At 31.8% G+C, this 16,731-nt stretch overlaps 2 protein-coding genes across 3 annotated transcripts; both read right to left on the bottom strand.

The window, feature by feature from the left end:
- Positions 1-3,126: 3,126 nt before the first annotated feature.
- On the bottom strand, positions 3,127-10,130 carry LOC128386758 (rho GTPase-activating protein 26-like). Its single transcript, XM_053345835.1, is given in 12 exon segments — positions 3,127-4,160; positions 4,234-4,569; positions 5,060-5,524; positions 5,527-5,780; positions 5,850-5,955; positions 6,042-6,600; positions 6,804-6,901; positions 7,133-7,202; positions 7,671-7,745; positions 8,724-8,785; positions 8,884-8,926; positions 9,119-10,130. Coding segments are annotated over 12 exon segments (2,757 nt in total). The 5' UTR covers positions 9,716-10,130; the 3' UTR covers positions 3,127-4,068.
- Positions 10,131-11,922: 1,792 nt separating this feature from the next.
- Positions 11,923-16,657, bottom strand: LOC128386768 (D-ribitol-5-phosphate cytidylyltransferase-like). 2 transcript variants are annotated; one of them, XM_053345846.1, is made up of 11 exons: positions 16,407-16,657; positions 15,390-15,636; positions 15,107-15,325; positions 14,463-15,016; positions 13,818-13,899; positions 13,485-13,725; positions 13,383-13,397; positions 13,092-13,273; positions 12,927-13,021; positions 12,562-12,865; positions 11,923-12,480 (listed from the first exon to the last, which is right to left on the bottom strand). In XM_053345846.1, exons 6-11 carry the CDS (start codon positions 13,607-13,609, stop codon positions 12,050-12,052), a joined length of 1,152 nt encoding a protein of 383 aa, XP_053201821.1. In that variant the 5' UTR covers positions 13,610-13,725; positions 13,818-13,899; positions 14,463-15,016; positions 15,107-15,325; positions 15,390-15,636; positions 16,407-16,657; the 3' UTR covers positions 11,923-12,049. The 2 variants fall into 2 exon arrangements, with proteins under 2 accessions (XP_053201821.1, XP_053201831.1); XM_053345856.1 differs by having other exon boundaries at positions 13,485-13,722.
- Positions 16,658-16,731: the final 74 nt, after the last annotated feature.

The following is a 16,731-nucleotide window of genomic DNA, read 5'->3' as shown; positions in this document are numbered from 1 at the left end:
CAACGTTTAGAAGCGACAGTTTTTATATAACTGGAAAGTGAAGGAGAAAAGACAGAAAAAGAAACCAACAAGATGATCGAGATGAAGATGAGGATGACAGAGGAAGATGAAGATGAAGATGAAGATGAACGGGAACTTGTCTTGGAACCAACAATTTCCTCCTCATCCTCATCTTAATTTGGAGATGATGATCAAGGCACATCACTTGTTTCGCTCTTTTTAGACATATGGTGGAAAAAAGATTCGCATTTTAGCTAAACAGAGATTAAGAGAATTTGGAAAATCGCCAGAGAAAAGAAGATGGAGAAGATGATGAAGAGAGAAGATAATAAATGTACTCACATTACAGAGACTATTTTAATTCCAATATAATTTATGTTTTTCCGTTTCCCTTTTCAAGAGACAATGTGAGAGAGCATCTGGTCAACAATTAGTTCCATTTACGATTCGTTTCCCGCCTTCGATTCTTATTGGTTCATTTTTCTTTCTTTTTTTTCCTCTCTAACCCTTTCTGGCCTTTTACATAATAAGCGATGAGTCGTTTTCACGCTCTGCTTGTAGTCTAATTTAATTGTTTCTCTTTTCATCTTAAATTGTTGTTTATTGTTCATCATTTAGATGAGAGTTTCTCTTGTAAATCTCCTTTGAACTCGATCCAACTCAATGGATCATCGAAGTGTTTAACTAGAGTCGATTTGTTGACAACAATCTTGATCGTTAATTCTAAGGGAATCGGTTAGTTTATTCATTTAGTTCAATCGGTAAGTAATTTCTTAGATTATCGTTAACAATTAATACATGGCTCAGATTCTGTCATTTGGTTTTTCCATGTTCTTTTTTTGTATTTTGCTAATTGTCTCTTCGTATTCGATTAAGCAATCTGGTTGATTTTTTCGTTGATTGTTTTTGTTTTGTTTTATTTGTTTGTTTTTCCATGGCCTAGGATTTGGTTTACAATTTTTGGCTCTTCCTGTTGGTTACAACAAAGATATCAAGTAACAATTAAGGCACAGATCCTGTTAATTGTTTTCTATTTGAATGGTTAACAAAAGGGTTTAATCATAATTGCACGTTAATAGTGATTATTTAGATGGTCAATTGAAACAAAACATTTCTATCAAGTTGGTCTGCATCTAAGGATATGAAGGAAAGAATCAGTTTCATGAAGAAAATGTTTTCCTGATCAATTTTCAATCATTTTCTATTTTAATTGTTCTGATCAGTTTACAAACATCCTTTTGGTAATACAATCATATGAGCTGATCCTCTGTGTGAATTTAAAGTTATTACTTTTCAAAAGTTTGTATTTAATTTAATTATCCTCTTTCGTTATTTTTTGTTGTTAATTTTCAATCAACTAATTTCATCGATAAGATTGATGACAATCCATTCATTAGAAAAATTAAATCATCACAATTTACGCTGTTTCAATTGGAGTTGGATATCATTATCGAGGAGGAAAATACAATATCAACTGTAACAATTGATCATTTACCATTCTAATAATTAGTAACAATGTTTACTATTCACAAATTAATATTGATTACCTTGTTTTTTATATTCTTATGAGAAAAAAACTTCATTTGTTGATTAGTTTATTCAATATTTAATCAGCAGGTTTATTATTAATCAAATTTTATATATAAAAGGAGGTAATTATTACAGAACTAGTTTACAAACTATTTAAAAGTGACAAACAATTAACATCAAATTGTTTTCTCGTGTTAATTTTACATCGAAAATGTCAATTAATCCTTATTTTTGTTTATTTCTACTTTGTATTGTTACGAGTTTAGTGACAGCCGATGATGAATCGACTCCATCGTCTTCTGATGATGAACCAGACTCACAAGATGGTCCACCTTGTAAGCCCCACCGAGATGGTCATGGTCATGGTCCCCATCATCATGGTGGACCAAGAGGTGGACCTCACCGAGGACCACCACCACCACCTGAGTGTAAACCACCCAAATATCAATTGACCAAAGAGCTTTGTCAATGTATGGACAAGAAAATGAATGAATGTGCATCCGAACTTGGCCTAAGTGAACAAAATTAAACGATCATTGGAACATTTAACTTTCTGTTGTTTTTGAGAATGTTTAATCATAATTGTAAGTAGATTAACCAAACGAAACACTGGAACAATAACTAAACAATTTATAATCAAAATATTAATAAATTCTCTCATTTGTTGCAAAAAGTTTTCTTTGGTTGAACAATTATCCAATTTAACAGCTTCTCATGATCTATTACATTGTATCAACAAGTACAAATTAGAACTGCAATTCGTTGATAACTAAAAAAATAGAAAATACAATCGAAACATTTTCAAGCTTACCTTAGTAAATTTCGTTGATTAAACGTTAGTTTTCAATCACCAAATAAGTAACAAGTTAATTGTGAATGGAAAAGTTGATTTCTACGAAAGAACTCCATACTTCTTTACATTCCATACAAATTAATTAATTGAATATATGGATTATCTAGAAGTACGTGTCCTTACGAATCACTAGACTAGAGGGAAATCAAATTAGAATTAAATTGTGTTGTTATCACAGAATAATAGAGACAATTAAAGAGAAAGCAACGTTTAGAAGCGACAGTTTTTATATAACTGGAAAGTGAAGGAGAAAAGACAGAAAAAGAAACCAACAAGATGATCGAGATGAAGATGAGGATGAGGATGAGGATGATCGTCTCTCTCTCTCTCTCTCTCTCTCTCTCTCTCTCTCTCTCTCTGTTTCCTCTCTTCTCAAAATCCTCTTCTTAATTTGGAGATGATGAGAAGCATCTTCTTCTAGACATATGGTAAAAATGATTCTTATTTTAGCTAAACAAAGATCTGGATGATCGCCAAATTAGGTCCATGTAACTAAAAGAAAGAGAAATGTGATGAGGATGAAGATGAAGATGAAGATGATGGTTCCATGGGGATGATAATTTACTTACATAGACTATTTTAATTTCAATTATCTTTTGCATTTTGTTGCCTTTTTAAGACACACATCTGGTAACCATGATTCCAGTGGAAAGTATTGATTGTTTACTGATTGTCTCTAAGAATCTTAACCGAATTAATTTAAATTTTCATGAAAATTAAAAAAAAAGAGTAGAAAACAAAAATTGAAGAAAATTTTATGTTTTTTTATATTCAATTGATTTCAAGTTAATTATAAAAGTACATTTATACAAATTATGTGTTGATTGTTTAGATTTAAATTGGCTTGTTAAGCGTAAATTGTTTATATTTATAGCATCGTTTTGTTTGGGTCAAATTATTGTTGTTGCTGTTTTGTTTTTTATAAGAATTTGTATTTTTTTTGCTTAATTGTGTTTGCATGAATTAAGGGAGGGAATGAATGATCAGTTGATTTTCCTTAATGATGATCATCAGATGAAGATAGTTAATCAGAGAAAACAAATAAAGATGAGATCGAGAAAATGGAAGATGCATCAAAATGCTTACAATTAATGATCAACTATTCACAAAATGTAAATGGTAATTAGATGATTATGATTATGATTACATTTGCATTTGGAAAAACTTTGTAGCTCCCCTTTGGTTTCATCATTTGTTTATCTTCTTTCTGTTTTTTTTTGCTTATTTGATTAAATAATATTCATGTTTTACAATCAAATCAATTACATATAATAGCATTATAATATAAATCTATTTGTTTTCTTATTCATAAATAGCAAAAATAAAAATGGCCTCCAAAAGTGCCGTAGAAATGGTTTGGGTACCAAATTTGTTTTCCATCAGATTTTGGTCGTTTGTTTGTTTTCTCATTGAAGTTTTGGGTAAAATGTTTAATCAACGTTGATTGATTTATTTCCATCAGTTATAATTGCTTATTTGTTCTTTCTATTAGTTGCTTGATATCATCAATTTGTCTTGGAATTAGATTCGAGGATTAAAACAACGTAATCAGCATTGAAGATGAAATCAGGTAACCAATTAGAAGGATAATCAAGAGGTAGCAAAATATTTTGAAAATAGAGTTAGTGATTATCCCATAGTTGAATAGGTCACACATCAGATCACCATGTAAGTTGAGCAGAAAGTTAATCAACATACTGGACATAATTTTCCGGTATTAGGCCCGCTTTACCATTGTAAGTCCCTTCGAGCCAACCGGGTTCTCTTGAGGGTCGAACTGTTGAAAGGAAAAAAGATAATTGTGATTAGAATTTAATTTCATGTTTAATTTGTGTCAATTTTGGCTTTACCATTGAATATCAAAGTGTTCGGCTCGAATGTTAACTCGGTAGCGTTTTCACCAACACAAGCATAAAGTGTTCTGACCTTACGACCCGTTGGAGTGTCAGTATTGCTGTGAGGTGATGACCCACAATTAGATGGATAATTATTGCTATTAAATGAATGTTGAGATGATGATTGTTTTAATTCTCCTCCTCCGCCGCTACTTATACTTCCATTCCCACCGCCACCACCACATGGATTAAAAGATGAAGAAATCAGAGTGTTAGATGAAGGTGACGATCTTGGACTATTGGAAAGAGGCTGTGGTCCAACCATAGAAATGTTCTGCTGATTGGCTTGACCTTCATTAAAGAGAAGAAAATTTTAATTAGCCAAGATAAACAAGAGTAAAAATTTAATAAAACGATCTTTTTGTTTTCACTTCTTCAATAACTGTACAATTGAATTAAATATAATGTTAATTATTTTCATGTCATCTCATTGATTGAAAAGTTAATTGTATAATTAGAGTTTCTCTCCTGTTTTCTTTTCAACGAGAACAATAAAACGAAAATTGAATAATCCTTTAGCTGAACAATCAGATACAAAAATAAATTTAATTGACAACTTTCAATGATGAAGACGATGACGAGTAGATTGAGAAAACTATTAGTTCAAAAAATGTTCATGAAAAAGCTTATGAAGCAAATTCAGGACAGAACTTGAAATAAGGTCAAGGTTAATTAAACTGAAAATAGACAACAACACTTGAGAAAAAAAGTATATGAAGATGATTGCGATCAATTGATCGATTGATTGTGCAAAAAAGAAGATGGAATGGGAAAAGTTTACCTTCGGACGTTGTTGACAGTCGCGGTTTCCTTGGATTGTTTTCCATGTTATGTTGCATCATATTTGGTTGACTATTCCATGGATTGAAAACAGCTAACGGACGAATCGATCGATTGGCCTGAGGTCCGTTAGGATTTGAAAGGATTGGTAATCGGTGAGATGTTTGTTGATACATGTTGGGATGAGATGGATATGATGTAATACCGGAAGGAGGATGAGTTGTTGAATTTGAATTATAAATTGTTGGCCGGACAATTGGCCGATATTGTACTTGTTGAGACAATTGATCGTGACTACTACTTCGGTGAACTGAATTAGATGTGATTCCACCTCTTGAAGGTACCGTTGCATAGGTTCCAGCTAAATTTACAGAATTCGAGTCATGATAAGGTGGGACACCACCGACTCTCATGTAAAGATTAGAGTTTCCTTGAGTGTTGGTTGAATCAATCATTTCTGGCATCGAGGATAATTAATACTTGGAGCCACTGATGCAATTGAATAATGAGAGTGTTGATAAATTGCTTGATCTTTGTTCATTTCAGGTTTGGTGGTGAAAATTTTATCACAGTTTTCAATGAGAATCTCGACAACCACATTACCAAATTTAATGTCCATGATTGCGGCAACAGTTTCTTCCTCTGGTCTTAATAGAGTGGGTCCAAAACAAACACCAAGATTGCACACATTCATTAGATTTTTCTGTGAGTTATTGGCAACTCTGTGGAAAATGAAATAAAAATAGAACAATTAAAACATCAAGATGATTGAAAGTTCGAACAATTCTTACTTCGCCAAATGTGTCATCAACAAATGTAACATTTCAAAATTGAGTTTCGTCAATCTATGTACCAAATCGTGAATATCATCGATTCTTTTATCCTTATTTTCTTGTTCTGTTTTCAAGGTAAGAATAAATTAGAAAAACAAATTAGAAAACAAAAATCATTCATGTAACCAGCCAAAAGGGAAAACAACTCACTTGCTGCAGCGATGAAAAAATTGTGAAACTTAAAACTCATCAATGGCTCAGGTAAATTGCGAAAATAGTTTTTCAATGCACTGGTAACTGTTCTAATTTCCCATTCATCTGAATTATCCACTTCAAGAACTAATTCACCATCAGAGTTTAATTTTCTTCTATCCAAAGCAAGCTGCATTAATTTGGCTACTTTTGAGCTCACACCGCCAACACGATATAATCCTTGATCCTCTAATCCCCGAGATTCAATGACTTGTATACATTTTCTCACAAAAGCAAAACCCAAATCATCCAACTGATATTGCTCCTGCTGGACATTTGTTTGACCCTTTCCTAGAACACCCGTTCCTCCTCCTTGGGTACTAGTGACACTGTTCAATTGAATCGGGTCCTTACCATCCATGGCATCGAGCCATAATTTCCTGTCCTCTTCACTTAGCGCTTGGAATGTATAGGTAGCCGGTTTATCGACTGGTGTTATATCAAAACAGAATCTTTTCTCAATGGAATCGGACATTCGTCTAATACATTCTTTCAGGGTCACAGTCTCTTTATTACCCTGAAAATCGAGAAAGATATGAGAAAAAGAGGAATTATTGAAGAGAAAAAATTACAAACAAGAATAAGAATAAGAATAAGTGAATGACAAGTGGAGGGAAGTGCAAAAATATACAAAGGAAAAAGGGTACAAGATGGAAGAGAAAACTAATTGCCGGAAGTCAATTAGTTAATTGTAAGATTAGAATGTAATGATTAACTTACAATTTTACCAACAGTTTGATTATATGGAATCATTGTAAATCGACGGCATTCCTTTTGGTATTGACAGAATGTTTTAATCCAAGTTGTACCAAAAGCCTCTGTGAATGTGACAACACAAAAAGATGCGGAAAAAAAGGGCAAGAAGATAAAAGATATAGGAGATTAAGATGAGAGATGATGATAAAAAAGTGATGCTATTTTAAAATGGATTGAATAATTAAAGATAATCATCTAAGAAGTTCAGGTAAGTTTTTTTTTCTCTTCAAAAGAACATGTAAATAAGATTATATTAGATGGGAATGATGAGGAGGAGGAAGAAGATAACTTACTCTTTTCCATTAGAAATAAATAACCTTCTCTGGTGTACATTTTATTCAAAGAACCGGGATCTTGAGGTTTCTGGAATGTTGTTTTGATGGTCAGATAGAGATGGAGAGAGAGAGAGAGAGAGAAGATTAAATGAAAAAGAAAATGAGAAATAATTGAAATTATTATGAAATTTCCATGGTGAAAAACTATGGGAAAAAGTTTTCTTTTTGTGGAAAATGAAAAAGTGATAAACAATTGGATGAAAGGTGTACACAAATTGTAAGGAAAAGTACTAAAAGTATAACATCTCATAGAAGAGGATAAATGTAGTAGTAAAATCGGTCAAGTATCAGGTAGGAAAGAAGAAGGAAGAAAGATTAAGATAACATTACAAACTCAGCATCTTCATGATGATAAGCAGCATTTTCAGGGCTGATTTTTCATTCAGGAATCGTAACCACTTAAAGTAATGATCATCGTCATTAGAATTATCTTTTTTTTTCTTTCTTTTTTCTTCTTCTTTGATTATACTAATTATAAAGAACATCATGAACTTACATTTTTTCGTACTTCAAGCATCTTCTTCATTAGATTTTGGGTCTCATTCTGTGTGGCTTCATAGTTTTCTCTGGTCTGATGAGGTGATGGAGGATGAAAAGAGAAAAGGTTTCAATGGTTAATCAAGACAATTATTTATAATTGAATTCAAATGATACAAACAACTACACACAAACGGTTTTAATGCAAATAAGATGATAAATGATGAGTGAAATCTGATATATCAACAATTGTTTGATGACGATCATCATGAAGATGAGTCATTATCATCATTTATATCATTGAGAAGTAAATTGAAAACAAGCGATCAGATCTCATGAAGAGGAAGATTTTCTTGTTTCAATGTTGATTATCAAAGTGCTTTTCTAATCGATATTGCATAAAATCATAACAATTAACGATTAGAAAGGATCATCTATGATTTACAGGTAAATCTTTAAATCAAATTACAACAATCAGGTTGGAAATTAGCTGACCAATCAGATGGAGATTAAATTTTCTGAGTAAAATAGATAAAAAAATTTGCTAATTATTTCATGTAAATAATAAAATTTATCAACGATCACATTATTTGATTGAAAAGCAGGATTTCCATTGATTTTTATCATATCCGTTGGATTGATTTGCATGCAGCTCAAATATATAAATAAAAAAAGCACTAAATTATTGATTTAGTGAAGCAAATTAATATGATTAATCAAAATCAATCTAACTAGTTTAGAGTCTAAAAACAAATCTTCTCATAATCAAAAGCCATTAATGGCAACAATTACTAGTATCTCAATGTTAACAAAAATAAATTACGAAGGTTGTAAAGGTAATAATGTGATTTGTGTACATTTTCATGTAGGAAATAACAGTAAATTTTTTTACTGTTAATTGCATGATTGGTAGACATTGTAACTGGTAATCGTTTACATCATCATCAAGTAATTACTGGTCATAGTAATTAGAATTGACTGGATGGATATAACATCAGAAAAAGTTTACATTTCCTTTTTCTCTCTATGAGAGAGAGGGAGATGAAAAAAAAATATCGAAAATTAAACTCACTCTTTGAAGGCGTATTTGTAGATCTCTCATGAATGATTTAAAATCTTGGGCAACTTCGTGGCCTGAATGGTGAATGGAAAAAAAGAAACAAGAAAAAAAAGTGAAGAAGGAAAATTAATCCGATGTTAATTATGGGAAATAAGTTAATTATATAAATTACCTTGATGATAAAATGTTAACCAACCGTACATGAAGCTTAGAATCTGATAGGAAGAGAGAAGGAAAAAAAATATGAAAGAAAAGGTAAGTAAACTCATCAATTTGATCGTTGTTTTTGGAGTAAATCGTCATATTGTCAACATCAGTGTCAAGTTTGACTTTTTTATGTTATCAACAAACTCTGATGGAGACGATAAGTGATTGTTTTCATGTGTTGAGAAATGAATGATTCTCACAGTTTCGACGAATTCGAATTTTTTTCTTTCTTGTACTTCTTGTAATTTGCAGACATATTCAAGTGAGGCCGAAATGAAATGACGCTGTTCCATCAACAGGGTGGCATCAGCTTCTTGAAGGTGATTTTCACTTTTTTTGGTGGATAAATTTAAATGCCTTTCTAAGCTTTGGCAAAATTTTGCTGTTTCTTTGTCAAATTTTTTCTTTCCTTCTTTAACACTTCCAATGTGATCACGGCGAAAATTTTCAATCGGCTTTATAAAGGTCGCTGAGGCTCTGTCAAGCATTCGATCTCTTTCATCTTCAATTGAATTTAGATAACGTCCAAACTCTTTGAGGGAACGAGCGATGACAATTTCATCATCGGTTTGTGATCCACCGATACATTCAAATTTAAAATGACTCAAACTATTGGCCAATTTTCTTTGGGCACCTGAAAGAGCTGAAGCCGCTTGTAATAGATGATTAACATCTCGTATTAATCCTTTGATTTGTTGTGAGGTACAATCCAATTCTCTTTCATGAGCATGAAGATTTTCCCTGAAATAAGGTGAATCTGTAAGGCAATCGGTAAACTCTATTGGTAAAAGGCCCATGGTGATGATGATTCAAGTTTGATGACGATCAAGGTGATGACGGTGATGTTGGTGGTTATAGAATTACAATTTAACAGCATGAGTGTATCCATAACTGAAGAGGGTATTCCAAGAATATAAGGTGAGAAAGAACCAAATCCATGAAAAAGAAAGAAAATAGAAAGAGAGAAAATAAACAATGAGAAAAAAAAGAAACCAGTGAATGTGATAGTTGGAAACACTTTAGAGTTAAAATAGAATAGAATTAGTGAAGAGAGAGAGAGAGAAGAAGAAGAAGAAATCAAAATGGATGAGAGGTAAGGGGTCAAAACAAATGGAAATTGTGATGATGATGAAGCTTTAATCAACTTTGCAATATTAAAAAGTAGTGTTAGAAGTAGTTGTCATAGATATGTACATGTAAACCTAAACAAGTTTTGGTGGCCACACTTGAAAAGAAGACAGAGAAAAGTAAGAGAAGAAAGAAAGAGAGAAAGAGGGAAAAGAGAGTAACCAAACGATGATTTTTCCAAAACAATTTGGCAACAAGTAGTTTGTATTTTTCGGAAGGCTACTTACATTGTGAAGAAAACTATTAATATAACACAAAGGTAGTTTTCTGATTAATTAGTTGAATTAAAGGATAACACAGTTACTTGGAAAAATTGGAGAAAAAGGAGAGACTCGGATTGAAAACAAGGGAGAGAAAAGTGAGAGAGAGAAAAAGAGAAACAAAATAAAAAAAAGAATAAGTAGTTAACAAGTAGAAAGGAAAGGGAGAGAAGAGAGAAAAGTGAGTAAACCCCTCTCTTTTCTTTCTCTGTGTGTTTGGCAGGTTGATGGAAGATAAAGAGAGAGAGAGAGAGAGAGAGAGAGAGAGAGAGATGAAAGATATACAAGAAAAAATAAAGAGGAAAGAAGAGAATTAAAAAAATAAAATGATGATGATGATGAGAGGAAACACAAACAACATCCCAACAACAACAATCTTTAATCAGGCTGTTCCAATTTCTGTATTCGGTGTAAAGAGAAAAGGTTGATCGTTTGGAAGAGAGAAAAGAATAAAAATAATAGTAAACTAACCTTCATTTTTTACTCTCTTTTTTAAATGATATTATTCTAAAAGCTTGTGAACAATCAGAAAATAAGCTTAGAGCTTTTAAATTGTTCAGCTGAATCCTGTTCATGATGATGATAGTTTAACAATCATCACCAATCATGGAGTAATCACAATGGGAAAGAGTGGAAGGGATAAAGGAGAGAGAGAGAGAGACAAATTTGGACAGATGATTGTTAATAAATAGTAATTGTGATGATACTGTTAATTTGGGAAACAAATGATGTGAATACATGAACAACATCAATTCATTTGTGTGTGACTCTGAACTTGATTTCAATAAACTTGTAATGTTTTCATACTTACGAGTTAAGAGATGATATTGAAGGTGACATGTTGAAGATGATTTTGAGAAAAAGGAAACACTTTAATCACAATTGATTCGGACAAACAATCAGGTGAAAATGTCTATTCAATTTGATGCAGTTTTCTAATTGTAATCACACTTGTTGGAATTGGTGACAAGGACGGACACAATTGGAATAAATTTTTCGATGTCAAATTAAATTTCTTGCAATTTGAAATATTAATGAGAAAACGTTTCCAAGTTATCAATTAATCTGTTGATAAAAAGAAAGAGTTGTTTTTATATAATTGTAATTGATTGGGTGAGTCACTTATTCACAGACATTAAAATGAAAGTGAAAATGAAAATGATTAACCAACAATTATCTTTATCAAGCACAGCCCTAATCACTTTGTAACTTGGCAATTAAAGTAATAACTTTATGTTAGAATTGATTAGTCAACAAAAACATTTCTAAACAGATTCAATTGATAATAACAAACATAAACATTGAACAAAATCAGTAACGTTTATCAAAATTTACCAATCAACAAGTGGCAAAAGTTAAAATGTTGGTGGTCAATGTTAAACAATTTATCGTTTAGTTGATAGCCCAATCAACGTTTAAATCAAGATAGAATTGATTGATTAAAAAGGAAAATATAAATTAAATGAAGCTCACCAACGATTAATTAAACAATGAGGAAAAACAATTAACAGAAAATGAAAAATCATTCGCGCTGACAGTTGATTGATCTTCTTTTCCACCAGATGGGGTTACTTTTGTTGAGAGGGAAATTAAACCGCAATTGAATTGGATCTTAATTGTTTAGTTGATTGTTTGTTGGTGTTTGTGATAATTTAATTGTAAATATTGTAATTTTTTCGAAATATGATTTGTACAGTTTGGATTGTTGGAAAAAAAAATAAAATAATCAAGTGAATAGTTTGGTTATAAAAAGTGGACATAGCCACTGAAATGGTCATGATTCCAGAGCATAGTTGCCAAAAAGTTGGTTAATTTTGATGGGTCACTTTTTTTTGATCCTAATATGTAATTGTCTGTACTTGATTTAGTGTATCGGACCACGTCACAGTATTCAGATTCATCCAATTCTTGGTGTAGGAAGATAACATGAGCCCAACTGGAATATTTTTGTCGATTATTGATTGATTTCTCTTCGTTCTTGAAGGCTGACCAATTCTCGAGGAACCAGAAAAAGACTAAAGATTCATTTGGTGCACTTTGATTGCGACCATTTCGATATGTTTCAATCAAGATTTTTTTAAATCGTTTCTTCAATTCCTTTTCAACTGCTTCGATGAATAAAAAGTCATCATCAACGCTTGAAGACATTGGAATCAATTTTATGGTCCTTATTTCTGGATTTAAGAGAGAGAGAGAGAGAGAGAAAAGATTACAATTTCATGAAAACAAATTAGATGGAACAATTAATCACTTACCTTTTAGCATTCCCTCTATAGCATAAAGATCCTTTTTAAAAGTAACTTTAAATAGATTAGAAGGAGATCCTCGAACAACTTTGGTCTTGACATTGGTATATTTTCGTACCAAGTCCATACATTCAGTGCCATTATCAAGATCGAAATCAGTTGCGTCATCATAACCCTTTTTAATCACTTCGTATCTGAATACTTGAGGCATTTCACTTTGTTTATATAAATCACGATAAAGTACATCGGAGATGAAATTTTCTGAATCAATTTTCAGTGTAGTTGATACCAAATCGCAAATCGGACCTGCTGCCTATGGAAATATGGAAAAATGTTAGAAACCACCACAAATTCATCAAATGGTTACTAATTACCCCATTTTCTTTTGCCATCTCAATTAACTGCGACAGTAAATTTGTGTCCACCATCGGTCTTACTCCATCATGGATAATAACCAATTCAGGTCGATCTGTTGACAGGGAAACCATTGAAACACAATTATAATAATTGGTCTACATGTACTAATACAATCAACAAACCTGGTCTTTTGTGTAGGTAATTCAAAGCTGTATTAATTGAACGATGTCTACTATCACAGCCTAAGATGACAGTTAGTGATCCCTTTTCAACTTGATTTGAAAAATATGACAGAATCTCTTCTCGGACAAGACTCACATATCTTTCAGGACAAACTACAACAATAGTTAAGCCATTTCGTAATCTAAACAATTAAAATGAGGGAAAAAAATAATTGACGTCAGTTTGATGTGAAAATCTCAAACTATTGTTGATTGAGTGAGGCAATTGGGTGAATGAAGAGTTACACTTACACTGTTGACGATAATCTGGAAATGAAAAGAGAAACAAATAGATGAAATATTGTTAGAAAATGAAAACTGAATTATTGATGATCTATCGATTATTTTACTTACTTGACAAATGTAGATATTGTATAATAAAGTAAAGGTAGGCCATCAACTTTAACAAATTGTTTGGGTGGTGAATTATCAAAACGAGAACCAGAACCAGCAGCTGGAATAATTATTCCGATGCTCATTGTTAGTTATCGGTGATGGAAATGATTAGAATCAGTTGATCACTAGGTGAAGGTGATTAATTGGCCCAAACAAAAAGAATTAAAAAATCTTCTCTAAAAGTAAAATGAACATGCTTCTAATTGGAAGGAGAAACAAATTGAAAAAGAAAAATGTAAAAATGATTAAATTAAGATGAATCATGATGGTGAGTAGAATAGGAATTCTTACCTTGATTAAAGGAGAATATGGATGATAATTTATAGTAAAATGATTAAAGTCGAGCAATGACTATTTGATACATTAATTTATTCTGATTGTTGTTAGATAATCAAAATTCAAAAGAAAATGAATTTCATTGAAATTATGAAAAGAAAAAAAAAGTAAATAGTATTGAATATTTTTTCGAACATCTCATAGATGGAGTTACTTTCATTTTCTTTGGGAAAATCAAATTTCTGGTCAATCAGTTCAAGAGTCCGTCAGCTCAAAACATTAAGCTGATTTTCTCGGCTCGAAACTAGGAAGTTTTTTCGGAAAATAATGAAATTCAGATCAATTTATTTAATTAATCAAGGAGAAAATTAGTTTAAATGCAAAACATACACACAAAATGTTGAACGAAATTGGAATCGCAAAGACCATTTAATGTAATTTTAAACGTAATCAACACAATCTCAATTTTGAAATTACTCGAAATGCAAAAATGATCATGTTTTGTTAGTTAATTGGTTTAGATCAAATGTTTATTTTAATTCTTCGATTAAATAAATTGATTTGCATTTGCTTCTTTTATATATAAAAAAAGTCGCTAGTCTTGAGCCGAGAAAATATCAGCCCAATGTTTTGAGCTGACGGACTCTTGTTCTTCCTTACCGATAAGTCAAAGTCAAAGTATTTTCACAACATATGAGGAGACAATCAATAGATATTTAACTATGGTACGTTTGCGATTCGGAATCAAAGTGATCATCCAGAGCGATATCATCAGTGTTTAGTGATTTGATTAACTCATGAAAGAGTAGGAAAAATTTAAAAAAAAACATTCATTCTGTATAAACAATTGTAGACAATACACTAAAAATCTTAAATTGAACTAATCGTTAAAGCCTAACTAGAGAAATATAATTTGATAAAAGGGTTACGATTAGATTGAGATTAGAAGAGATTATATTTTACTCTAATATATTCCCAGAGTTCCAAGTCCTGATTGTACCTGTTGTCATTCATTTTGTCATTGATTAAAGGGTAAAAGACAATTGATTGTTAAATACACACTTTCATACACCTTACATTCATCTGCAAACTTTAAACTGATTGCAGATCATTTTAACTATTGACTGGCACTGCCAATTTATGAGCCTTTAGTCCATGATATTCGAGACTCTTCCGATTGATGAAGCCTTTCTTGCAGATTGAACATTGAGTCTCTGAAAAAGAAAAGAAACATTCATATTAATCAATTTGATTACATTGTTTTTCATTAATAATACATGTAATAAAAGTTATAATAATAATACCTCGTTCTTTAAATGCTTTACAATGTCGTCCATGACTATTTAGTTTGTGGACACAGTTTTGCCTCCATTTGGCTGTGAAACTTTGACCACATGGACAATGCATCACAGAGTCAGTTCGGATTTTCCTCTTATTGTGTTTCTTTGTACTGTGAATATTTAACGCAACGCAAGTCAAAAATGTCTTGTTACAAAGTTGACATTTTTCACGGTGAGCTGAGGCTAAAATAAGAAAAAAGGAAATGATGAATTAATGAATAAGAATTTAATGGTAAGTCTGACTTACTTTTCACCGTCGATTCAGAGCATATTCTTTGGTGTTCACTCCAGTTTTTAATGGAATCTAGATACTCGCCACATTTACAGTTGAAAACTCTACTTCTCATGGATAATAAGATTTCAACACCTTCATAATCACTATCGTCATGAACACGACTATTGATACTTTCGATGTTAGTTGATGTTGAGGCTGTGTAGTCCGAAGCTTCATCGGGACCATGCATAGTTAAATTTGAGTCGTCAGAGTCTTTAACCTGATAATTTTATAAGAGGAATAAAAACGGAAAAGAAAATACAATCATGTAGTATTCGTTATACTATAATTTGTTGATACCGAGAGAATAGTTGATACAGTAGTCTCTTTACTTATTAGAATTTTTGCCGATAGTGAAATTGAATCGGGGATTTGTAAGCAACTTGAAGAATGAGAACGGAAAGATGAAGAACAAGTAGAGGTGGACGATTTTTAAATTTTCTAACAATTCAAACATCGATAATGATGAAATATCAATACTTTCAGAAAAAAAATCGATGTTTACAAACAGAAAAAGAGAGACAAAAAGTAAGAGAAATCGATGTCTCATATAAACAGACAACATGATCATCATCGATATAGTGGCCCACCTCTAAGAACAGGAAAGAGCAAGGAACGAGAAAGACCAATCATAAGGACAGAATAACTAAACCATGAGGCCAATATGGCGACGTGAATATAACTCGGAGAAAAATATTCACTCAATTAAAGAACATGGTATTGATAGATGAGAGAAAATTTGACAAGAAAATGAAGAAAAAGAATAAATTTCTCAATCAAGAGAGAAATCAAGCATTCACAAAAAAGAGCAGAAAGAGAAGAAGGAGGAAGATGAGAAGGTTGAGGTTGGAGAGAGAAGAGAAAACAAAGAATGGAAAATGGAGAAACAAGTAGCAATAGAAAAAGAGATGAACAAGTGAAAGAAAAAGAAAAAGAACAATTTAAACGTTGATTGTTAGACACACAAAGACATTGACACATTCTAATTACCTTATTTTTATTAACTTTTTGAGTTGTTGATGAATATTTGGCTTCATTTTTGTCATTTCTAATCATTTCAGACTCAGACATTTTCTCCTTTAACCAAATATTAAAGATGATGACGGAGTCAAACAGATGAGCAGAATTGAGATGGACGCTGGTAGAGCGAAGAAACTCAAGTAATTAAAACTATTTTCTAGAAAATTAATTTAATTACAACAATAGAAAGAAAGAGATTTAAAATTATCTTAAGAGAATTGAGAACAAAGTACAACAGATTCTGTTGAACAGAATAGACTTGAGAAGAGCATTGATCGACCACAATCGATCTTCT

This window comes from Panonychus citri, unplaced genomic scaffold (assembly GCF_014898815.1).
Source record: "Panonychus citri isolate SS breed McGregor unplaced genomic scaffold, ASM1489881v1 Contig00002, whole genome shotgun sequence".
Classification (NCBI taxonomy): domain Eukaryota; kingdom Metazoa; phylum Arthropoda; class Arachnida; order Trombidiformes; family Tetranychidae; genus Panonychus; species Panonychus citri.
This window is presented reverse-complemented; position numbering and strand designations above follow the sequence as displayed.

What these genes read in the sequence shown, in the direction of transcription:
- LOC128386768 (XM_053345846.1), bottom strand. Translation starts at nt 13,609, where the DNA reads ATGAGCATCGGAATAATTATTCCAGCTGCTGGTTCTGGTTCTCGTTTT. An exon ending in TTACCTACACAAAAGACCAG is followed by an intron (nt 13,022 to 13,091) that starts GTTTGTTGATTG and finishes CCCTGTCAACAG; the next exon opens with ATCGACCTGAATTGGTTATT. An exon ending in TATAGAGGGAATGCTAAAAG is followed by an intron (nt 12,481 to 12,561) that starts GTAAGTGATTAA and finishes TCTTAAATCCAG; the next exon opens with AAATAAGGACCATAAAATTG.